Raw genomic sequence first — 24,617 nt, 5'->3', positions numbered from 1 at the left:
TGAATTTGCGTACATTCCCAGAACACAAATCTGAACTAACATAAACACCTAAATGTGTATTTTGAACATTTTCTCTACTAGTCTCAAAGAAGACAAGTTACGGAATAAAATAGCCCAAAATGTCAAAATGTACCAGTGCATGCATGTTTTTGCCTTTGGTCGTGTCTGACCTGAAGTTATATACATCTGAAGCCATAAAACTTGATTCAACTTTCTGCACAAAGCATAAAATAATTTGTGTGAACAAATTCAGGCTTCAGAAGATCTTTCCAGAAAACATTTATTGGTTTAGATAAAAATATAAGAACAGCAGCATTTCATTGTAAAGGATAGGATAAAAAGATAAAAACTATTTACATGAGGTGTGAAAGGAAAGTGAAACAGTAAAGATAACTCTGAGTTCAGCAGAGATCTCTGAGGTTTAATCAGGGACTCTAGTGGACGAGTGCTTCGTTCTCTTTAAACACGATGGTCTTGGGGTTGATTCCCACACTCTTGGTGGTGTTGTGAGTTTTGTAGATGCCGATGAGACGATCAGCGATCTCAAACATGTTGTTCCTCAGGGAGATGATGATGAACTGAGCGTTCTTTGTTTGCTCCTACACAGACGTTAGGGAGAAAAAACAATTACTGATCTGAAGACACTCAACTGGGTTGAATGCACTTTTATCTAAAAGCCTTTAAAAAGACGTGTCACAGTGGAGGCAAACAGTTAACAGCTTAGCACCTTTGATCCTGCTCCCAAAAATAATCAGTGAACTCCTCCATTATTCCAGTGTTACACAACAGAAACACTGAGCTCTCATGAGTCAGTGATTACAGCACTGATTAGCGCCACATTTTCTAAAATTAACTGGCTAAAGCAATTCAGTTGGATCAGTGTATCATCCATCGGCACCCCCTGGATTCAGTGTTTTACTTTCAGCTCATCGTGACATATTAAATCATTTTGCGACTAAAAATGTAATAAAAAATACTCACATAAATGTAACAGGCAACAATGGAGACGTTCTTGAAATCAAGAGCAGCATCGATCTCATCCATGAAGTAGAGCGGTGTGGGTTTATAGTGGTGCAGAGCAAACACCAGAGCCAAGGAGCTGAGGGTCTTTTCTCCTCCTGACAGGTTAAAGATCTTTTTCCAGCTCTTCTTTGGAGGACGCACACTGTAGAGGGTGAGCAACAGAAAATTAGGCATCAACAAAAACTACCTTTGGGCTTCAAGATCTGTTTATTTTCTCATCTGTTACCTGAACATGATGCCTTCAGAGAAAGGATCTAAACTGTCCACGAGCTCCAACTCTGCATCTCCACCCAGTGTGAGCATCTGGTAGTTCTCCTTCAGCTTGTTTGTGATCATGTTGAATCCGGTCATGAACTCGTTGAGCCGCTGTTTACGCAGGTCCTCGTAGCCACGCTTGAAGCTGTCCCTCTCTGTGGTGATCTCGTCCAGCTGAGCCACACGCTGCAGGTACAGCTCCTCCTGAAAACACACAGCGGCACATGTTGAATAAAACACCAGTGTAAGATATACCAATGACACCATTTGTGAGCGTGCCTGTTTATATTTCTGCATACCTTCTTCTTGTACTCAGCAATGGCACCGAGGTTGGGCTTCATCTGAGCACACTGAGTCTCTAACGTGATCATCTTGTTGATAATGATGTTTGGGTCGGAGATTTCTTCAAGTGCAGCAGAAGTAAGGACAGGAAGTTCCTCTGCTGGCTTGTCCTCAATGGTGTGAAGGGACAGCTTGGTGGCCTGAAGAACATTAACAAGAATAATTAAAAACCCAGTCAAAGACAAAAATCATAAACCAAGTTGAAATATTCAATAGCTTACCATTAAAAATCATCTAAAATATTAACATTTATGTAGAGCACATTTCAAATCAGAGTTGCAAAGCACTGCAGAGGACATGAAGTAAAAGCAGGCAATCAAATGGGCAAAAGGACAGGACAGGAATTCAAATTCAAATAAGAAGACAAATTAAGTTAAACATTTAGAAGCTAAATAAAAGCAGAGCCAAAAAACAAATAACTAAAACAACATCAGTACTAGTGAATTATTATAAAATTATTTTATTAACTTTTCCCCCCTGAGCCAAAAAATTGAAAGTCCATGAAGCATTTATTGCTCATGTTTGCTGCCTCAGTACTTTCAGCTATGTTATCAACTTATTACTTTATTGGAGTATAATGTTATTATTACCAACTGAACCTACGGCCAGAATACTAAAAATAAAACCACAATTGTATAAAAAAATGTTCACACATGCCTCAAACTTCCTGACCCACCTCTTTCTGCCAGTGTTTGATCTTGTTGTTGTGTTCGGTGATGGTGGTCTCGATCTGCTCGATGCGGAGCCGGACGCTGAGGGACTCCTCCTGCAGTGCGTGCTCCTGCTGCTGTAGCACCTTTATCTCCTTCAGCACCCCCTGATACTGCTCCTGCACTTCAGGAAGGGCAGCCTGGAGGACAAGAAATAACAGTGGTACGACTTAATTCAGTGTCTACCTGAAAATCATTTAGACTGGTGATTTTACAGTTACAGTAAAAAAAAAAAAAAAAAAAACAAGTGATAAGTAACATTGTTTTAATTTTACATAACACTTTCACTAAAGCTCTTGGTGGTCCAGGATGATCAATTATTGCCAGACCCATACTAATATATAGAAATAACTTGCATACTCTAGGTGATTAAAAGAAAGTGACACCTTTGAAATACTTGAAATGTAAATATGAGTTCAAGGAGGAATTTATTAGTCTTCATTTTGATTAAAAGGGATAAAAACTCTTAATTGCATTCCTTTATTTTAAAATTAAAAGATGCATGAACCTAGCTATCAATGTTGCAAGAAAATCAGGTTTAAAATAAATTGCCTGGATATATTGATATAAATTGAAAACAAAAAGAAACAAGCCTCAAACATAAAGTGCAGCAAGAGTGCCAACCTCAGCCTCCTGACAGGCCTTCATGATCTCTCCGGCCTCATCTTCCAGTTTCTTCAGTTGTTCTGTGAGCTCAGCCATCGACTTCTCATTCTCCTCCAGCTCGGCCTGCACACGGTTCACACTCTCCTCACACTTCTTCAGGTTGCTGCAGAGGGGACACGGACAGCAGAAGACACTGATATTATGAGCCTCCGTCAGAGTGTCCGTGGTTAGTGTGTGTGAGAGTGAGTCAAAAAACTACTGATAAATTCAGGTTGAGTCTTGCAAAACAAAACTGTTATTGGATGACTGCTGAAGAGTAACCGTCTTGTCTACAGGGTTCAAGAATCTCAGTTCAGTGACTTTTAACATCACGATCTGACGGCTGACCCACGCCGACGCTGTGTGTATATACATGATGTGTTCAGGTACTGTATTGAGTGTAGGACACAAATGTTTTGGCAGCACTCAGACCCCAACACACAAACACTGTAATTACATGCATAAACACTAAAATAAAAAAGAAGGGGAAAAAAAAATGAAGTTATCACATGAACTTCAGGTTTTCAACCCAGCTGGATTGATTACAACAGAAACATATTTGAGATGTACAACTAAAAAATGCAGCTTAGTGTTCAAACAAATAAATTGCAAACGTTTGTTGTCTAGAAGTTTTCCATTGTATGAAAAAAAAAGTTTTACAAAAATGTGTGTTACAGTCATTTTCTTGTAAGGAATGGTTTTGATAGGACATACGTTAGACACAGCACTTCTGAGAATGATAAACCGACTTTGTCTAATCGTCTGACCTTTATAAACACTAACACTACGTTTCGATACTGCTAGATGCACATTCCAGGTGTTCTAACTGACATTTTTCTGTTGTCGTTTTGTTTTGTTTTTGTTGTCAGGCAACTGTGCGAGGGTGAAGTATTGATTTGATGCAGTTCATAAATATTACTTGCTAAAAAAGGCTAACAGAAACCCCTGGACTGCTGCACTGAGACCCTTAGTCAAATTAATACAGCACACTGTCATAAACAGAAAAGCAGGTGGCAACACTTGTATGACTATTTATATACACAGAAATTAGCAATCAAAAGAATTGGAGCCATTGAAATGCATCTTAAACTGTTACATACACAGTAATACCTGAACGTGGAAAAATTCTGGCTTTAGTGTGGATAGATAAAGTGCAGTGTTTAGTGTAAACATGGTTAGACATTAGAAGCTGGAACAAGGGTGTATTTGACCTCAAAGAAGAAGAACTTTCACACAGGCTGCCTCAGTGTGTCTCACTTTATAAGCTCCACTGTGTTCTTAATTGGCCTGACAGCTCCTCCAGATGAATAAACCCTGTCACATTGAGCCACCGGTGTCGTTTTGCTGCAGCAGACTGCCAGGCTGTCTTGCCCAAATGATCAATCTTAATGTTCCAGCTACAGATAATTATGAATAAATGCCTGTTTAAGTTGCTGTCAAAGAAGTCAAACAAACCACTGACAACAATGGGAAGAAGAGAGGACACCCAGGACATTGTACAGGGTGTCTCCCCCTAGTGACAGACAGGAAAGATGTCTTTGCAACTAAATAATTGCATGGACAGTCTGGGATATCACAGCAACACATCGCTTTCAATAACAATTAAACACTCTGAAGAGAGGATTAAAAAAGGTTCAGTGAACACATGTAATTGCAGGACGTAAACGTGCATAATTTCCTCACCGGTCAGCTGTCTTTATGGCCACTTGAGCCTTGGTTATGGTGGAGGAGCAGTCATCCAACTCCTTGTTGACCTTGTCAAGCTTGTCCTGCTGAGCCTTCAGCTTGTGGCTGTTGATGTCTACAATCAGGTTGTGGAGCCTTTTCACCTCATTCTCCACCTTCCCGGCCTTACTGGATGCTGCCTCATAGTCTGAGAGGGGGACAGAACCGGGAGAAGAGGATTAAGACTTAATGATAATATTCATGTTAGACACTCAGACTAACTACATATGACTAGATATGAACATGAGATCGAACATTAACTTCTCTTCACAGTTTACCTTTCTTGAAGGCCTCCAGGCTCTTCTCCATCTGTTTCTGTTTGGCCTTGTCTGGGGCAGCAGCCAGCACATTAGCCTCAAGTTCCTTGATCTGAGGTCTCAGGTGAGTCTCCTGGTCAGCTAGACTCTGAAGGAAGGAAGGAAAGAAGAAAAACACCCAGTCACACAGGCTGGTTGTTATTCAGATCACGAATACACCCAAATGAGTGAGACAGAAACACAGTGAATGAAAAGGAAGAGGTGTATCTGTTGTACCGTCATGCTTTTGGCGTATTTCTCCAGGGTGTTCTTCATGTCTCGGAGCTGCGGCTGCAGGCGCTGGACGTTCTCCTCGAGCTGCAGTCTTCTCTCCTGGCAGCCCTGCAGCTTCGACACCTTCTCATTAAGCTTGCTCTCCATACGATCGAGCTGCAGAAAACACAAGACAATCATCATGTCTTGCACACTAATGGCACTCTGTGGGGATTTTCTGATAGCTGGGTTCATATTCATTCAGCATCTCAGAATCACTTCTAGGAGATATGCTTATGGTTATTTATAAGGCTCGCTTCACCTACGTGGAGTAAAGAGTCTGCCTTCTTTTAGAGTGAATAGCGTCCAGTTTTATGATACTGATGATGATGTCTTATGGTTTGTCTGGTTCAGTGTCATATCCAAAGAATGAAAGTGTGATAGAATGATAGATAGAATTATAAAAAATAATCTTTTTGAGTTCTTGTATTGCATCTTGTGGTGCTCAGACAATTTTATTCTTTCATCTATAAAAAATGTCTGATTAAATGTGAGTGTGCCTTGGTATAAATATTAAATTAAGCAATGATCTGGCACTGATGTCAATCTGCCCTCAAGGACCAGCTACATCTGTGTGCCATTTTGCTAAAATATCAAGGATTATATCTGTTATGGATTTAGTCTTTTCTTCAGATGATGTTTAATGATGAGAACATTATTGAACTTTAAGATGCAATAAATAAAATCACGGCTCCACTGTCCTTTATAATCACTGTTGTTGCGTAATTAATAGATTTTATTTAAGTGCAAGAAACTAACAAAAACATATTTCAATTTTCTTTAGAGCAGCCTCAGTTGTGTAAATGTAGCTATTATCAGGGACAAAATTGTTATTTTAAATGAAACATAGAACCTAACTCCTAATTCCTAATGAGAGAAAGTTGACTTGTGGTAGCACCAAACATTTATCGCTCTAAATTTCATACCATTTAAGACCAATATTATACTCCAAGACATCTGATAAACACCAACACCAACGTGTGTATTTTGTACTCACCTCCTCCTGGGAGAACTCAGTGCCAATAGAGGAGCCCATCCTGCCCTTCATTACTCTTCCTCCGCCAGTCATGGTACCTGTGAAGAAAAAAATAAACTAAATCACCCAAATGTATGTATGTAGTATCACCTTCTTCACTGAGACAGCCATATATATGTATTAGAGCCTGACAAACACTATTTCAATTTTTTTACAGCCAATGAAAACACTGATATGAGGGAGTGAAATAATCTTATATCGATATCTCATCAGATATACACGTTTTTGCAATGATTCCTCAAATGAGTTTATAAAACACTTATGTAAGGAGGCAGGATATTTTACACTTTAACATTAAACTTCTGTTGTCTAAAATGACACAGTAAGCTTCACTGGGAATTTAATAATTATTAATTACCTCAAGCATATTTGTCTGCCTTAAAATCTCTCTCTAAAAAAAATAAAAGGCTTTCATATCAGCAATATCGGACGACATACGGCAATACCATCTGTCATAGGCCAATATCAGCCAAATGATATATTAGTAGGGCTCTAATTTGTATAAGAGCTAGAGGAAGAAAAAAAAAAAAAAAAACGGCAGGTAAAGCTATGACAGAAAAATCAGGCCACCCACCCGCCATCTCGATGATCTGTCCCTTCAGGGTGACCACTCTCCAGCGCCTGTCTTTCTGGAAGGCCATCCTTGTGGCCTGCTCCATGTCCTTGGCCACCAGTGTGTCCCTTAGGGCAAAGTAGAAAGCTGGTCGCACACTCTCATTTTTCACTCGCACCATGTCAAAGAGACGAGGGCAGTCCTCTGGAGTGCGAATGGGAGCCATTTTATTCTCCCACACCTTCATCTGAGTGAGGAGGAATGAGAAGGAGCAGCGAGATGAGGAGACCATTTGTTTTATTAACAGGAAAACCAAATAGCTTAACAAGTTTAAAAGTTTGGTAAATATATATGTATTTATCCAGAAATCCAAGTAACAAACTGGTACAATTTCTTTAAGTTGTCGTCTGTATAACATGCATGATAAACTAATCTAGCCTCCAAGCGATTACCTTCTCTTGATTAAGGGTCCAAACTGTTTACCTTATCAAGACCAATGAAGGTGGCGACTCCGATGTTCTGCTCTTTAAGAAACGTTACACATTTCTGAGCTGTGTCAATGGTATCCACCACGATGTTGTCAAGAGCACCACAGCTAGAGGAAATGGCCACATCATACTGCTCATCTATGGCTCCAAGGTCTCCCTACAAGCAGAACAGTAAATTATAAAACAAAACTATTATAGACTTCTGCTTCTCGTTCCAGCCACTGAATGCTGAAAACTCAAAGAAAATACATTAACCTATTGTTGTGTAACCCTGTGTAATAATATGTTATAACAGCGTTTTACCAGTCTTCCAAAGATGCCAGGGATTCTGCCAATCTTCTTCTGCTGCATGAGGGCATCCAGGACTTTTCCTCGACTGCGGTTGGAGGACAGGGAGCTCTTGGCTTCATCCACCTTCTGCCTCATTTCCCTCACAACTTCCCTAGTCTCAGTATCCACCTTCATCAGCTTTGCCAGCTCTTCCTCATCCTGCAGAGAAGAAAGAAGCAATTTAACGAGACGCTCACATAAATTACACTATACACTGTGCAGAAATGCTTCCTAAACAAAATGCTATCCAAGAAACAGTGTTGTTGTTTTTACCCTCTTAAGCTCCTGTTCTTTCTGGGGTATTTTGACTTCCAAGTCTTTGATGGCAGCACGGCGCTCACGCAGTGTGTCAGAGGTAGTCTGAAGTGTCTGCTTGGCAGTGTTGAGCTGAGTCAAAGCTGTGTTGTGGCGGCTAAGGTAGATGTCAAGCTCTGACTGAGCCAGGTCCGTACGAGACCGGGTCTCGTTTACGGCCTTACTGAGCTCCATCAGCTCTTTCTCTTTGGTCTGGAGAAGACAAAAAGATAAGAGTCAAGGTTAGAAGATGAGGAGACACGATTTTACAGATGCAACAATGCAAAAATGTTTACCATCACACCAAGACATATACACACACCTCTTTATCCTGTTGCAAGCCGCTGGTCTCTTCCTTCAGACTCTCCATCACCTCTTTCAGTTTTTCCTCTTCTGTCACCTTCCGCTTCTCCAGCTCCTCCTTGCGAGCTGTTGCCTCAGAGATGGCCTTTTCACTGCTGGCTGGTACACCACGCACTTCCTCCAGCTGAAAGATGAGCCAGACAGGAAAACGTACAAAAAACAGATGAGATGTGTCCGAATCCTCTAAGCAACAGTGGTTGTACCCGTCTAGATTCAAGTTGAGGACAAAATTCTTGGATACACACCTAAACTAACCACACTAGAAATAGCCCTTTGCCTCTTAAATTAGATGAGATAAAGGGATCAGTGAAGAGTTTAGAAGAAAAGAGGTGTAAAATAAATAGATTGAATATGTTTTGTGTCAGTTACAAGCAACTGTGCTACACATTCAGAAGCTGGCCAAAACACACAACTGTAATCAACTATAAACACACATTCAGAACTGAGCAAGCCCTGGTTAAGACTGGCACAACAGTGCTGCTTGGCAGGGCCGAAACAAGGCAAGGAGTGGTGTGTGTGTGTATATAGTCTATGTTTTGTAGGGTTAACTGCGGGTGAAATGTGAATGTGGCTGCTGGGAGTGTTACACAAGCCAGGCCATAGTTGACTACCACACAGCAGAACACTGCTCCCCAGAGGTCTGTCTGCCTCTGACCAAGACGTTTCCAGAGCACAGCCATTGTAGTTGGAGCAGATAGAGTTTGAGAGCAGAGAGGGTGATAAGAATATATACCCACAAAAACCAGAGATCTCTAAACTGTATGTTAGAATGAAAATGTTTTTGAATAGGTCCGCAAGTTAGAAAAACATTGGCCTAAGAGACAGGAACATCATTAATGGTGAAACACAGCATGAGTGGGCTATCAATAGGCACACACTAACAATCAACTTGTGTGTTACTTCACAGCCCCCTAGTGGCCTGTTTAGGGCAGATAGCCTTTCCTGCCATGAAATTTGATTTACAAGTCTACACAGGTTTTATTTTATTTAAACGGATAATGTCAATTAATTGAAAAAAATACACAGGGATTACTCTTTACCCAAGGTAAGAAAAAATATGAAAAATTAAAGCAAGGTCTCAACACACTTGTTTAATTTTTCAGTCACATGTCAGTAGGAATATTTAAATGTTTTATTGTATGAAAGCCAATTTCATTGCAGTGGGTATTGCTTCATGTTGCTTTAGCCATCATGTAGAATGATGTCAGTTATATTTCTGTGGAAGCAATAACTCTTCCAGCAGCCAGGCTACCCAGCTCATTTTCTAAGTACATCAGCTGTAATATTTTCATACAAATTTATATTATCTTTTAAACTTAAAGAATGTTTAATTTTTACAAACAAATGAAGGACAGAAAAATGTTCGAAATGTTTTGTCTCTAGGAAATTTGTCTTTAGAATTCTTGTTCATTATGGCAAATAAGTCATAGTTATATATTGAAATGAAAAGGCAGACAACATAAAATGAACCATAGTTTAAAACAAAAACAGAACAACAAAAAAACAAACACACAAACAGTACACTGTTGTGTTTATCACTGCAAAACATGAACCTGTGAAATAAGGGATGCTTTTAGGAAAAAGTGATTCTAATAAATATGAATTCAAACTAAACATACAAAGGCACAGATAGACATTAAAATGTATTTGTTTAATTCTACAATTCATTTATCACTTATATGGAAGTTCCTGTAAAGCCTTGACAAATGTCATTTTGTCTGGGCCTCCAAACAGCCCCTTGTGTTTTCTATAAGCAACGGAAATTGTATTTTTAGTGCCCATGTTTCTTTCTTGGCCACGGGACAAAATAAACACAGTAACACTGGAGTGTCATACCAGTGGTGCTAGCTTGTCATGACTTAGTGCAACCCCAGTGTTTGCTAATGGAGATGTTTTGTAAAAAATGTTTTTAAAAAGGGGCTACAATTACGATCTCCTGACAGATTAGGATCCTGTGTGCCTCTGAACACTGAGGATGCCCACCATGATACTGTCAGAGTGAAATAATCACAACCACTGCAGAGTTGCAAACAGTCATTGTAGTCATCGAACTGTGTGTAATAGTAAAGGACAATTCAATTTAAAGGCGAACACACCTTTTCTTTGTCCTTTTCCAGCTGCTTCTGCAGTTTCTTGTTCTTGCTCTTGGAGTGTTTAATCTTCTCACGCACTTCAACGTCCTGCAGATCCAGCTGGGTGAACTTCTCCTTCTGGGTCTCAATGTACTTGTTGAGCTTATTTTGTTTCCTGGTGGAGGAACAGCATTTTTACTGGGCACGCACAAGTCAATCGTGTACAAATCAACTGAAATACTAGATAAACAATGATAATCTGGGGAAAAAAACAAAACAAAATAATATGTACATGACAAATGATAACAGGCTAAGTCAGTAAAATATAACACAGGGAGATTTTCATTGTAAGACTCTGACAGATCCAACTCATTTTAATTTTCAAAGAAGTTTTTTTTTTTTTTTTATTTCTTTTTTTAATCTCTGGTCACCACAGCCAAAATTGAATGACATGAAATCTACAGCAATGTAAAGTATATAGATTTTTTTTCTCACAACATTTTTCTTGATATTTTTTGCAACAATGTGTGGACCAATCACATTCTAGGACACACAAATTACTACCGTTACTTCTATACTTTTCCAGACAAAGATGAAAATGTCTTACTTCTCCACATTTTTGAGCTCCTGGTTCATTTTCTCAGTCTCCTGTGATATCTTTGCATTTTTCTCAGTGAGCTCCTTGGTGTCCTCCAAGATCTTCTGCTTTTCCTGCTCTTTATCTACCACACGCTTCTGCAGATCATGACTAATGACAAAGAGATATCAGGAAAAACAGTGAGAGGTAAAACATAAAAATGTACACGTAAAACAAAGATACCCGAGAAGTGTTATGCTGTTAAAATTTCACAATAGAATATAAAATAGCATTTTTCTTTGCATTCTCTACACTCCTGTGTGGTCTTCATCTAAATGTAATCACACCTTATTAATGTTTATTTTGTCTTGTGCAGAGAGATGGTGCTGGTGCACTCACACATAATACTGGCACAGCTGACTCTTGTGTTTGAAGATGTCATTCTCCAGAGTAAGGAACTCCACAGCTTTGTTCTTTTCTCCCTCCAAAGCGTTCTTCTCCTTTTCCACTAGCTTCACTCGGTTTAGCTAGGACAGTGAACATATTGCACTACTTAATATCAGGTGAGAAAATGTCAATAAAATTCCCAGACATAAGTCATATGCATTAGCTACATGTTTAAAAGAAGATATGTTTTTACAGTCTCTCAATCATTCTCATGTTATGTAATATTTTGATAAAAGCTGTAATAGCATTCATTTATTTCTGAACAGTCCTGTATCTTGTTACCTACAAAGTACAATAAAATAATAATACAAGAAAAAAAAAAATTAAATAATAAAAAATAAAAAGTCTTCTGTTCATCTTAGATATGATCACCGAACACATTCAGACAGGAAAGAAACATCTATTGTATAAATGCACATCAACTGAAGTCAGGACACAGGAAGGAAAGTTGGTTAGCTTATGAGTGTGTGAGCAGATAGTGTATGAGTGTATGTCACCTTCTCTCCCCTCTGCTCATTGAGTAGCTCAATGCGGCGGGACAGGGTTTGGATGGGTTCCTTGAGGCGGCAGGAGCCGATAATGTCCTCCAGGTACTCCAGCATGCCCTCATCATGCTCTGTCTGACCTTTAGGCTTCATCATAGCAATCTGCTCCACCTCGCCCTATTTACAGTCCAGACAACACATGGACAAAAACATGCATGCAATCATTCACAGAAAAAAAGAGTTTTTATAAAACATCAACTGCAATTTGTAATACTAAAATTTTAAATGTTACAAACAATTACTATAAAGATATGTGGTAAATAAACTTGCAATAATGCCAGTCTGCTACACTCACAACTTATCAGATACAAACAGTGTACCACAAATTAATTTCTAGAGGTTCCCTCTGAGAACCCAGTGGCTTTTCTGACTCAGAGAAACTAGGAATAATCCCCACTACCACAAACACACACGTATCAATTCAAAACAAAAAGAGAACACAAAATAAAAATACTGAAACACTCATTCTTTAAAAAAATAATGGATATGATTCAATCTGACATAAAAAGTGTTGTAGTGTAGTGTCAAAAGTGTTACCACAGACATATTAAACATGCTTCAGAACACTTCGAAGTATAAATGTTGTAATAACACACTTTCACCCCACCAGCAATAACTATCCAATACAGAACTGGTGTTCAAATTATAATTATTGAATTTAAAGTTATTTAAAAACAAACACTTTTGATAGCATGCAGGGTTTGACTTGTTGTAACTACACACTAGATGAATTTCTAAATACTGTACATGTATACTACTTGGGGACAAGTTAGGGACAACGCTCCAGTGTAATTATTTTTGTCTCAACATGTGCAATTTTTTTTAAAATTATTTTTTAAAGATAAACTGGCTTACATTAACAATATTGCCACAGAATTAATTACAAGTTAAACATAAATTAAATCCAGATACAGTAAAAACTACGTCTCAAATTATGTTTCATTTATTTGTAGGTGAAAATAAAGGCAGCTCACATATTACTTTTATGTATGAAAGAAAAGGAGAAGCCAGTAGGGGAAGGGGGGGGGGGATCCCACGTCATCCTCTGCTCTGACTAGTGCACAAAATAGAGAGCTTCCCCTTAGCCAGAGGCCTGGAAAAGTGACCTTGGAGAACAAGCTAAAGCCTCTTCCCATAGTCATGCAGCCATGTCATAGACACAGAGCTGAAAATCTAACATCCAGGGAGAGTGAGAATGGACATGCGCGCACGCACACACACACGCACACACACGCACACACACAGACAGACAGACAAAAGTCGAGCAGGACACATGTAATCAACCAGCTAACCACAAAACCACAGTGGAGGGTAAAACCAACTGTTCACCTGAAACTACCACATACTGCAAAAATAATTAAATTAAATATATTGTAAAAATTTGAACAACAAAGATTTAATCAGCCATTTTGTGCTACTCTGACTTAAGATATCACCCTACAAGCCTTGGGTTAATCAGTAATAATAGGTCAGTCACACATGTAATACAATCTGAAGTAGTAGGAGTGTAACTAGTGAGCAAACTCAGAGCAACATAAAGCTAAATAAAAAAAATTGCATAAAAAACCTGACAAGAAAAATAATTTGAAAAAACAACAACACAGGAATGCATTACATTCACAATCGAGGTTAAAAAAATATATAATAATAAAAAATGTTGAACCAATATTAAAGCCATGGTAATATGAAGGGTGTTTGATCCGGTCACACTGAAGCAGCACTGCTAATATTGGGGTTGGGGTCATTTCTCACACGCCAATATTTACGTGCTGCTAAAGCGTGGCAGGTACATGGGAAAAGGAGGGGAAGGGAGGTCCAACCTGTCCCCACTGGTGGGTCAACCCCTTCAAAGATTTCCCCCCCTCTACAAAATCTGAGTTAGTTGTTCAACAGCCACTCACATCCAAGTCCATGTATGGGTAAAACTGCATTTTTTCCTTAAAATTCTAAAGCAGCAAAAAATGGTTCGCACCTTTTCCACATTGTTTCAAACCATGATGCGCTGCTATAGCAGTCTAAGGGGCTGGCAGAGGACACATCCTCTCCTTTCCAATTCCAGTGCAACAGGTTATTCCCACAGACAGGCATGGCTTTAAGGTAACCATGTAACATTTTACTCAAAGAGGACTGGGGAATGGGCAGAGAATGAAGAGCAGGAAATCTCTTGACAGAATGGGATGGTCACAGCAAGGATAAAAAAAGCAGAGTTAAAAGTGGAAGAGGAAATCAAATAAAAAATTCAAAATTACCTGTAAGATCAGAAATCTGTTGTGGTCTAGGTCAATACCATGGCTTCGGAGCAGAGCCCCCACTTCTTTGAATGTGGCTTTCTTGCCACTGATATGGTAGGCTGAGGAATTGTCTTTGTTGGCAGTCCTGGAAACATAGAACTTGCTGTTGGGGATGACTTCGTAGTCATCTCCTTCCTGGCTCAGAGGGGGGAGGGGCAGAAGACACAGAGGAGCTTAGAGGAGAACAGTAAAGGAGAAACTCAAACAGCTCCACACATCAAATGATAATACTCATAACAGTGACAAATCCACTGAGGGTGGGCAGAAAAACACCCAACATTAGAAACAATTAAGAAAAGGACTTGTTTAAAAAGCACACAGTCGATCCAGGTCAGCTACACTACATGTAAAAAACCAATAACAATATTAATGTGTATTCTATCATTTTACATTTACAAAATTAAAACAACAGGTTGGATAAGATGATGAGATTGTAAATGCAATGCAAAAGGGTAGGTCATTTGCCTAAAAATGTATTAATTTTAAAAACAGGTCTAATAATTTAACTTGTTTACACCACCTCTTAAAAAATATTTTTAAGTTTCAGAAATGGCCAATTGTCAAGCTGGCAGAGTTTATAAAAATGATGGCATTAGTTTAACAACTTGATTTTAATTTACTGTGAACTGATGGACCAAACAGAGAGGCCTGGATATATTTAACAGTGGTCAAGGCAAAACTTACACCCCCTGTGGTAGATCAAATATAGAAACATGTTTAACTTGAATTCTTTGAACTACAATCAGTTTTTAAAGTAATTTGTAAGCTATTGTGACAGACTCAATTTGGCTCTTAATACCAATAATCATTTTATTGACTTTCCCCAGTTCAATCAAAACAGCAGAGCCTGGTCACTAAATGGCACATTTAAAAATTACTCAAAAATAGAGGAATCCCTTTGAGGCCATTATGAATCGACTATTGCGGGTGTGGGTGTTAGTTGTAACTTTCATGACTGATTTGAGTCGGTGTTTAGTCAATGGTGTTATAATTATGTAGCAATATCAGCTCATTAGCATTGAGGAAAAAAAATATATCTAAAATTCAGGAAAAATATCTATCCACTGGAAAATACTTCTAGTCACCCCCCTTTCACTTTGGACTGTGTATTGATTAATTTAGGAGAGCCAGAGTGAGTGCAGTGTGTATCTGTGTGACAGAGATATAGATAGAGAGATATATATACCTTATCAATAATCTTTTGAAAGTGCACCTCCACAGTACAGCTTTGCACATCTTTGTGTTTATCAGAGCTGTGAATCAGCACTGAGAGCTTTTTCGATCTGATCTTTTGAGCTCTATATCCAAACACAAAGAGCATCGAATCTATCACATTGGACTTCCCACTTCCATTTGGACCAATGATGCACGAAAAGCGCTGAGAAAAAGATAAAAAATGTATATAAATCAATTATATATAAATACACTGCATCCACAAACAAATAATGTAAATGTCATAACATCAGATCCTATATGTGAACACTTCAGCATAGTAATATTGTGACAGTGAATGTCTCCCAAGTGGGTGTAGTTAAGATTTTTTTTAATACACTTATATTTGCAAAGCAATGAGGGGAGCACAAAAAGGTGAAAAGACAAAGTTCAAAGAAAGTCATAATTTAAGGGAAATGTCAGCACATCACTAGATCACTACCCCTTGTACGATACACTCACTAAATCAAAATGGAGGAGTGTGACTTTTTCCACTTTGAAAAAAAAATCATAAAAAATTAAATAAATGTTATAATGTAGTGACACTAATATTTTTGTACTTTTTTGTGTCTACCACTACACAAGGCAACATGTTTACAGCTACATAATCTGAAATTTAACACAAATAAAATAAAAATGAGAAACAGTACAAATGGTGGTAAATCTGTGAGCTTAACACAACATATTAACAAAGTATTTCCCACGCAGGGTTGACATTTGTAACCATGTTTGGTCGTACCTTGTGAAAAGGCCCCAGAATCTGCTCGCCTGCGTATGATTTAAAGTTGCGATTAACTAAATGTGTTATCATCAGGCGAGGAGCGCCCGGTTCATTGGTCATTGCTGGGGGCGGGGGTGGAGGGATGCTACCGAGAATCTCCTCCAAACTTCGATTATCAACCGCCTCGGCAGCTTCCCCCTGAGACGGATCTGTGGCACAGAAAAAAGTACAACTTTTATTCCTCTGTGCGAGTCGTTTCAGGTGGGGGACAGTGGTGCATGGGGGAGGGGTAGAGGAGCAGAAAAAAAACCAAACAAACAAACAAAACACAGGCAGCAAGTTACAACAGCAGTCACACAACGACTCCCGAGAAAGTTGACAGGCGTTATTTTTCTTTGTTCTGAAAACAAGAGCCAAACCCGAAAAAAGAAAAGAGACCATGGCCGCTTTTGAACAAAACCACATTATTCTACAAACGCTCTCCACGAGAAGCGTTGATACGTGAGAGTAGATGCGCCACATTCATTTCGTCGATAATAAATAACCAAAGTGTACATTTCGATCACCAACGTCACATTTTCACTCATGCTGAACAGCACTCATAACACAGACAGGGAAAACCTTGTTTTGTGAGCATAATGTATAACGTTAACCCGATTATGTTGCCATCACACCAAGCCACAACGACCTGTCCAAAATCTATTGTGCTCACATAAGCATAAACAAGCTAAGGGGTCGATGTTTGTAAATTAAAACCTTGCAGACAGACACCCAGTAAAGCTTTTCAACATCATCTAGAGACCAAACATCACTTAATGTGCACCTAAAGCTTCGCGTTCAAATTATCATACAAATGACAAATTATCAAGTTAGATGCATTAAGACAAACACCGTTTTGGCAGACTACAGAAAACGTTTCATTATCCGAAATAAATTACCTCGTTTGCTGAGGAGATCCGAGGAAGAAGTGCACTCGACGATATCAAAATCATCCCAAAAATCATAAGACATTTATTGATGACTGACACTTTAGAAAAAAATATACCAGCCATTCTACCTACGTGTTGAGAATTAAGTAAGAAAAAAAGCTCCACAGCTGTGCCAATTGGCCACAAGCAATACAGCAATACACGCAACGCCATTGAGTGAACACAACTTATTTAGATTCACAGACACCAAAACACCCTTTGTTACTTGCCAGTTGTCGGCGGTGCCTCCTCTTGGGCCATTGGAGTTGGTTTCTTGAGGGGGGGTACATCCAGCTCGTCTTCGGAGTCATCCCGAGGCTGCGACCCTTTCCCTTTTGGCTTGGCGGAGGCAGTTGAGATCTTTGCCGTTTTAGATGGCATGATTTGAAATCTGAAGGGGTCATTGGTAAAAAGGGAATATCCATGAGTGGTTTTTGTGCCTGTCAATCTCCCAACTCCACTTTTAGTCGGTCACACGCAGCTACCGTTGTCAGGCTTAAACCATTACCACAGTCAGCTCTCACTGCCGCCCATCTAACTGTTAGTCGGTATATTTTACATAAGATAACTAGTTGGGTTTTTTTTTAAAAAAAACCAACGTGAATAAACGGGGTTGTCACCTGAACAAAGTGAGTTATTAAAATGGCTCTCGGCCTGATAACATTACAGATGGCAGCGATCAAGCTGCCAAACTGCGTTGTTGATTGTAGCGAATTAGATGCTATTCTAACCCTAAACCCAAATAACAGTATAAATTAATGACCTCCTCCTGTGACAGACATAGTCTTGGTAATCTCCTGCATCTAAAGGGGGCATTTGATTTGCGCGTCACAAAGTTGCAATGATGTGGAGAAAAAAATGGAAAATAAGGTTAACGTAACGTCAACTGGATAACAAATTCAGTTTATATGCAAATATCTAAAATCTCTCCCCACAGCTCTCAGCCCAGCCTATGTTATATGATCACCACTGGCGAAGTTAGACGCAGGAAAAAAGGCTCTCTAGATGGTGGTAAAGTCGTCCTAAATTGATCGAGGTCCCAAACTGACAATGATATTATTTAATCCCCTCATCTTTTATGTAGGGGGCGGAGGTGTACACGGGGCAACCTAACTCGCTAGCTAATTGGGAAGCACGTTCAAACTACGAATGTAACTTGACGGTAACGTTAGACTAATATTAAGATTATAAATACACATACGTGTGCCATATAACTTACGTTCAATAACTTGGTAACTTAACGCCAGCTTGGTGTTCCGATTAAAAAGACACGTAGCGTTAAGAATTAACTTTGCCACGTTACTGCTACTGTAAATATTAAGTTGGCTGCTGTAGAATAACGACGCAAAGCTAACGCTAACGTAATGGCTAACTTTGATTAGCAAACGTATGTGCGTTGTGGACCTATAACGCAACTCAACGCAATACTGCAACGTGAGCTGTACTCAAAGTTAGCCTGATCTGAACCGAAAGGGCGCTTAACTTCGCTAACGTTAGCCAAAGTACTTGGCGTTAACCAGAGTAAGACATTGCAGCTCAAAGTTTAGCAACATTAACATTTGCTTAGATAATCGGAGAGGTTGCATGTTACTGTTAGGGGTGTGTGTATGTGTGTGTCTACGAAAAGGCTATTTTTGTGTTAAATATAGTAGAAGGCAGAAAAGCGATCGCCTCCAACTACGTTATGAAATACTGTTAACCTCGGTCAATACGTTTTCCAAAGTAACTACAGTTTAAACTCGAGTTAACGTGTCGGTAATGTTAAGTCTAGTTTGGTACTAACGTTATGCATTTCAGCAAATAGACGGAACCCAGTCATTACTCTCAGCTAAAATGTTTCCCTGTACCTTCTTCAATATGAGCGCGTTCTGTCAAGAGTCTTCCTTTCCGAGCCAAATCACGATTTCGGAAGAAAAGGTGTTCGTTAATCCAAAAATTGGCAGATATAATCCACAAAATTTAGCCCCGTGTCATTCCGAGTCGCTCTCCTGCTTGAAAACTCTAACTTGTAAATGGCGCCTAAACTGTGCTGTCGAACCAAATTCGTTACAAACTGACGCAAGGCACCATGGAACGTTCAAAGGGCAAGGGAAAAAAAAGACGAAATTCAAAAAAGGGGACGAAGCCAACTCCGCCTCGCTCCGAATAAACCTTAATCCAGCGAATATCTAGACGAACAATGCAAAACGTAACAATACTTATATTAAATATCAGAAATGATTTTAGATTACTGTCAGATTCAAATCTTCCTACGTGTTTAAACGGTTGCTTGGTTACAGTAGGACGAAGTCCCGCCCGGAAGAAAAGTTAACATTACAGGAAATGTGATTCGATGGATCAACTTTAAATGTTAGTGTGTTTTGATTTTAATACGTTTCATTAAATACAATCATTTAACAGATGTCATACTGTACTTGTAAATAATTCGAAATATCCGTTTTCAGGGAAGTGAGACTTGCAAGTCTCGCGATAACTCACGTTTCAAGCTGCTCATGACCCAGATTAAATGGCTACCAAAAGGTAGCCTTGATAACGCTAGCGATATAGTGCTTATTAGTAATTGATAGGCTTGCTCTTATGTGTATCGAGTCCTCGTACATTTTGTAATGGAGTAAAAGACTCGCATACATTGCTGGTTGTCACGCAGCACACTCGGAAACGAGAGAACGATGTCTGCTTTAACCAGAAAAGCCAGTTAACGTTAGCATTCAAGTCACAGACGAGACTCGGGGACATCTGAGGATTCACGTTAGCAACAGTGGCAGGTACCGTAGCAACTGCAGACGCCTGACTTAGTCACCGGTACAACCAACACAGCATGCCAACTGCTTCCTCGCTTTGTTTTCGGGGTAAAGTTATAGTTCAGTGTTTTGGTCGTCTATATTGTTCCATGTTGTGTGTTCGTATGGCATTAGTGTGATATAAAGAGCTTTAATATGAGGTTTACTGTCTCTAACAGGCAATTTCTTGTTCGTCTAGTGATCAACACAGCAAACATCCACCATGAGATTGAAAACATCGCTGCTACAGGAACCCAAACATATCCTTTTAATGGCGTTTTTAGCTGTCCAAGCTTATATTTGTGTTTCAAATATGTATGTAAACAGACGTCCAAAACTCTGCTATTGTTTACCATTAGTTTTTATTGTGTTAGCACAACTAGAAGAATGAGATGACATCTTTGATGAGAGGAGAAACTGAAACAAGTCCAGTTGCCTACGATATAGCACTTACAATTACCATGATGACTGAGAACCTTCACTAACATAGAAGTAGTAGTATAATAATTGTAATTGGCTTCTTCTTACTGCTTGACTTGACCTGACTACAACTAGCTTTTACCAAATCTAGAACCTATTTTTGATTTTTTCACAAGACCCTATTTATTGCAGAAGCAACCGTCTCATGTCATGCAATCATTTTAAATATACAACCTTATAACTCACCTTGAGCGCTTTCCTTAACAGCAGATCACATAAGGAGCTTGTGAGTTGTGTCGGCTGGACAACAGCAGATGAGTTGTACTCATGCAGCGAAGACCACCAGATCCTCAGGTGGAACCTGCTTACCAGCGAGACCACTCTGGTTGTCAAATTGCCGGAGGACATTTACCCCATTGACCTACACTGGTTCCCCAAAACTGTTGGTGGCAAGAAACAGAACCAGACTGAGATCTTTGTCCTGACCAGCACGGATGGCAAGTCTCTTTATTCTCAAAAAATCTGTCCAGCGGGCTTTACGGCTCTGTTTAACTTGTAGACAAAATGTGAATTTTTTGTTTCATAATTCAGTGAATAGCCACATGACAATGATGTTATAGTTTTCAGTCATACTCATACCGAAATAGTTTAGTTAAAGATCATTATGTTGATGTAGAACAGTAATAGTTATATGGTAACTGTGAACTAACTAAACATAATAACTCTAACATAGTTATCACTGCTTTCTGGTCTGCCTCTGTTCATGTTTTCTGTCATGGCTCATGACAATAGTTAAAGGAAAATCATCCCCACCAGTTTGAACCGTGTTCAGTAAAACTTATCTCGCACTAAACAGAATGATCATTTTGAGAGAAGCATATTCATTTTCACAGTTTCACTTTAGGAAAATGTTTTTAGTATCATAGTAAAGATTGAGTCTGTCTACGCTCTAGTTTTAATTAGGCCTTCAGAGACAAATCACTAAAGATGGATGTTTGTTTTACATCTGTATAGTCTTGATACTAAACTGTCTCTGTGACGTGCATCTACGTGGCCTCTCATCTCTCTTCTTTGTCCTATATTACATATAAACACACAGCATATGGATGTACTGTTATGGCAGGCAATGTGTGGTCACAACACTAATGGCAGTGTAGGGTTGCAAAAACACACCCACAAACTGAAGCAGCAATTTTCTCTGGCAGATCAGCGAGTAGTGAAAACTCTGTTACGATTCACTTTTGCAGCTCTCTTCTGCTTCTTGCCTTGTTACAGTCAAACAAATATCAGTATTGTCATAGTTATCTCTTGAAAGACGTTATTGTTCTTCATTGAAAGCAAAAAAATTTGATCGTCACACAGTTTTGCTCTCTGCGACCTTGGTGTGCAATGAAGGATTTTGGCGCAGTTTTTTTTTTTCAAATCTGGATTCAGTACAGAGCGTTTTCTAAGAGATCTGTATGATATAGTTGAAAAGAGAGCAGTCCAACAGCCAGGGTTTTAATGGATGGGAGGACTCTATATTAATGTTGTGGCTTTTCCTAACCTTATTTGATTAGTCAGCCTCCCTTTCCCTTGCCAGCATATTTATTTTGTTTTGTGTCTATTGCATATGCAGTTTGATCAGTGAAACACATTGTATGTAATAAAGGTTTTTGTGCAATATTTTATGTTATATTTTACAACATTAACTAAGTGTTGAACATTTAATTAATAAATATACTTCGTTATTTTAGGATGCCTTATATTTCCCCATGGCTAAACATAATTGCATAGCATCAGTGCATCATTTTCCATTCTACCAGAGAGGGTATAGTGTGGAATGGAAGTAGACTTGTCCCAAAGAAGACTAAATTAAGCATGAAGGATATCGCTGGGCCTTCTGTTTGGAACAACAGTCTGTCAGTCTCTTTCTCTTTTTACCCTGTGGAACTACGATGTGGCATCATAATAAATTTCACACAGGCGCATCATCAAGCCGTATATCAATAGAAGTAAAATGGCAAAGGCTTAGTATGTTGTCATGATAAGATATCATAAAAACCACCTGCCTGATAACAAAAAAAGCAAACAAACAAATCGCTAGACAAAAGCATTGCACACACAATGTTTGGCTACACAGATAAGGACTGCTGATGGGAGAGCACATGTAATATAAATTATATTTTTAAATGTATGTGTCTTCAGTACAGCTTTACATGTCTTACACTCACTACCTGCTGCACAAAAGTGGATGTTTTGTCGGGATGTCCAAATTTAGAAATGGGAGCGAGCAGCAGCGTGCTGATTTGCAGTTTTAGGCCACCAGAAATTACATAGAACATTCAGAATTTTTTAATACACACTGCCACAAAGTATATGTTAGGCAAGCGTCTTCAATAACTGTCTCCATGCCTGATCACCCTTCGTGTCTTGCAAATAGAAAATTGCAGCCAAAACCCTTAGTTTTACTCATCCGCTTTATGCTGTAAGTTTGTAATTTAGCTGGGAGGAGAAAATATAACATTGTTGCTAATTGTGTGTTAGACAGTCATTATAGGTTTATTCATAGTGCTGGATTGTAAAGTTTTTTTGAGGCTAATAATATTTTCTCCTCACTGGTGTTCTGGATTGGCCATTAAAAAATGTTCAGCCCATTTGCCTGACGCAGAAACCTGAATCACTCAGACGCATGAAACCATGATCTCTATATTATTTCTTGCATGAAATGGCAAAGCAGACAGTTATGTTTCTGAATTATAGACTGTGAAACATCCACACCAACCCAGGCCTAGATGGTGGAAATTGCCACATAGTAAGCCTATTTTGGTCTCTTTACAGGAAAGTTCCACCTGGTTTCTAAGACAGGGCGCATTGAGAAGAGTGTTGAAGCACACAAAGGAGCTGTTTTGGCTGGAAGATGGAACTATGATGGGACTGCTCTTATCACAGGTAAAGATGACAGAGGCATACTTAGTTTGATTGTCATCTTACAAATACTAGTTTAAGCAGCCTGCTGTACATTTTTGATTAAGATTAGGATTTTGTGAGTTGTTTAAATCTTTATATTCTTAAAATCCATTTCATCTGTTTCTCTACTTATTTAGCTGGAGAAGATGGGCAGATCAAGATCTGGTCAAAAAGTGGGATGCTACGCTCAACACTGGCCAGCCAAGGTAAGGCTGAAGACCTTTGCTTTATTAAACTGAGCTTAAGCGTCATGTGTAGTGCTTGTGTGAAACAGCTATCCATATTTTCTATATGATCACAGAACCAAAAATGATCTACCAAAGCACAGTACATGCAGTTGTAATGTATCCTCTGCACTGTGTTGTCACAATAATTGCTGCTGACGGCTGTTTCTTTGCAAAATTTGATGGACTGAATTGTAAAAAAAATATGGCATACAAAAATAGTATTTTGAAAGAGATCAGTTTTTAAACTGCAGCAGCTGTGATTTTTAATGATAGAGGTGAAAGTTGAGGGTCAATGATTTCACTACATGAAAGGACATCTGTAGCCAGAAAATGTAATCAGCTGTAGCTAAGGAACAATAATTCTGTGAGTTGAGTCTGTGAGAAATGAAACTTTTTTCAATTTAATCCATTTAATGTTTTCTCTGCACGCCAGTGTGTGTGCACTATTTACACGCAGCCAAATGTGATTTCCCAGAGAAAGAAACACAACACTGTATTTGATATAAAAAGTGTTTGTAATATTATGAAAAAAGAACAAAATGGTGAGTCATTCTGTAGGATGGCATCACATCTTTTATGGATAGTAACAGTAGAGTAACAGCTGGTGCACTGTTCACAATCTCGTCTGCTGTTATAAATGATCAAGTAATCCATCATGATGAAGTAACTTGTGACCAACTATAGATAATTAGATAAACCACAGTAATGACCTGAACCCTCAGTGTGTGTGCACGCATCTAAGAAAAGGCTTAGAACTGTACATGCAAGGTGGCTGTAGTCCAGGCCGCCCTATATATAAATCTTGATTCATTTAATTTGAATGCCAGCGTTAGAAAGAGCCAACCTATGTTTAAGACTTATACAGTTTAAAGCAGGTGACATCCACACACACAGAGATATGTATAGTATATCGTATAGTAATTTTTGGACCTTCTGGCTCAAATAATCCCTCTCGTGACAGAAAAAATGAGACAGAAACAAAAACCGCAAGAAGCAGAAACCTGATGAAAAAGACCAAACACACAGAATATTAATATCATTCATGTGTATCGAAAAATTCTTCTCCTCCTCCTAG

At 38.9% G+C, this 24,617-nt stretch overlaps 2 protein-coding genes across 2 annotated transcripts in view; one reads left to right on the top strand and one right to left on the bottom strand.

Moving 5' to 3' along the window:
* Nucleotides 1–263: 263 nt before the first annotated feature.
* On the bottom strand, nucleotides 264–19,195 carry smc4 (structural maintenance of chromosomes 4). The gene is made up of 24 exons (XM_073482470.1): nucleotides 19,014–19,195; nucleotides 17,397–17,557; nucleotides 16,217–16,407; nucleotides 15,452–15,643; nucleotides 14,224–14,400; nucleotides 11,927–12,091; nucleotides 11,382–11,509; nucleotides 11,013–11,153; nucleotides 10,430–10,580; nucleotides 8,293–8,457; nucleotides 7,950–8,183; nucleotides 7,650–7,835; nucleotides 7,342–7,503; nucleotides 6,880–7,105; nucleotides 6,267–6,343; nucleotides 5,234–5,386; nucleotides 4,979–5,105; nucleotides 4,659–4,848; nucleotides 2,955–3,099; nucleotides 2,297–2,470; nucleotides 1,578–1,760; nucleotides 1,250–1,482; nucleotides 982–1,165; nucleotides 264–599 (listed from the first exon to the last, which is right to left on the bottom strand). The coding sequence occupies exons 2-24, from the start codon at nucleotides 17,545–17,547 to the stop codon at nucleotides 435–437; spliced, it is 3,900 nt and encodes a 1,299-aa protein (XP_073338571.1). The 5' UTR covers nucleotides 17,548–17,557; nucleotides 19,014–19,195; the 3' UTR covers nucleotides 264–434.
* Nucleotides 19,196–19,687: 492 nt separating this feature from the next.
* The window catches only part of ift80 (intraflagellar transport 80 homolog (Chlamydomonas)), a 40,015-nt gene continuing 35,085 nt past the window's right edge, over nucleotides 19,688–24,617 (top strand). The window contains exons 1-5 of the mRNA XM_073482482.1: nucleotides 19,688–20,015; nucleotides 20,126–20,209; nucleotides 20,645–20,863; nucleotides 23,187–23,297; nucleotides 23,453–23,521. Coding sequence (XP_073338583.1) covers nucleotides 20,170–20,209; nucleotides 20,645–20,863; nucleotides 23,187–23,297; nucleotides 23,453–23,521 — 439 coding nt within the window. The 5' untranslated portion in view covers nucleotides 19,688–20,015; nucleotides 20,126–20,169. The remainder of the gene's footprint in view (nucleotides 20,016–20,125; nucleotides 20,210–20,644; nucleotides 20,864–23,186; nucleotides 23,298–23,452; nucleotides 23,522–24,617) is intronic.

The sequence above is a fragment of the Pagrus major genome, chromosome 2, assembly GCF_040436345.1.
Source record: "Pagrus major chromosome 2, Pma_NU_1.0".
In the NCBI taxonomy this organism is placed as follows: domain Eukaryota; kingdom Metazoa; phylum Chordata; class Actinopteri; order Spariformes; family Sparidae; genus Pagrus; species Pagrus major.
This window is presented reverse-complemented; position numbering and strand designations above follow the sequence as displayed.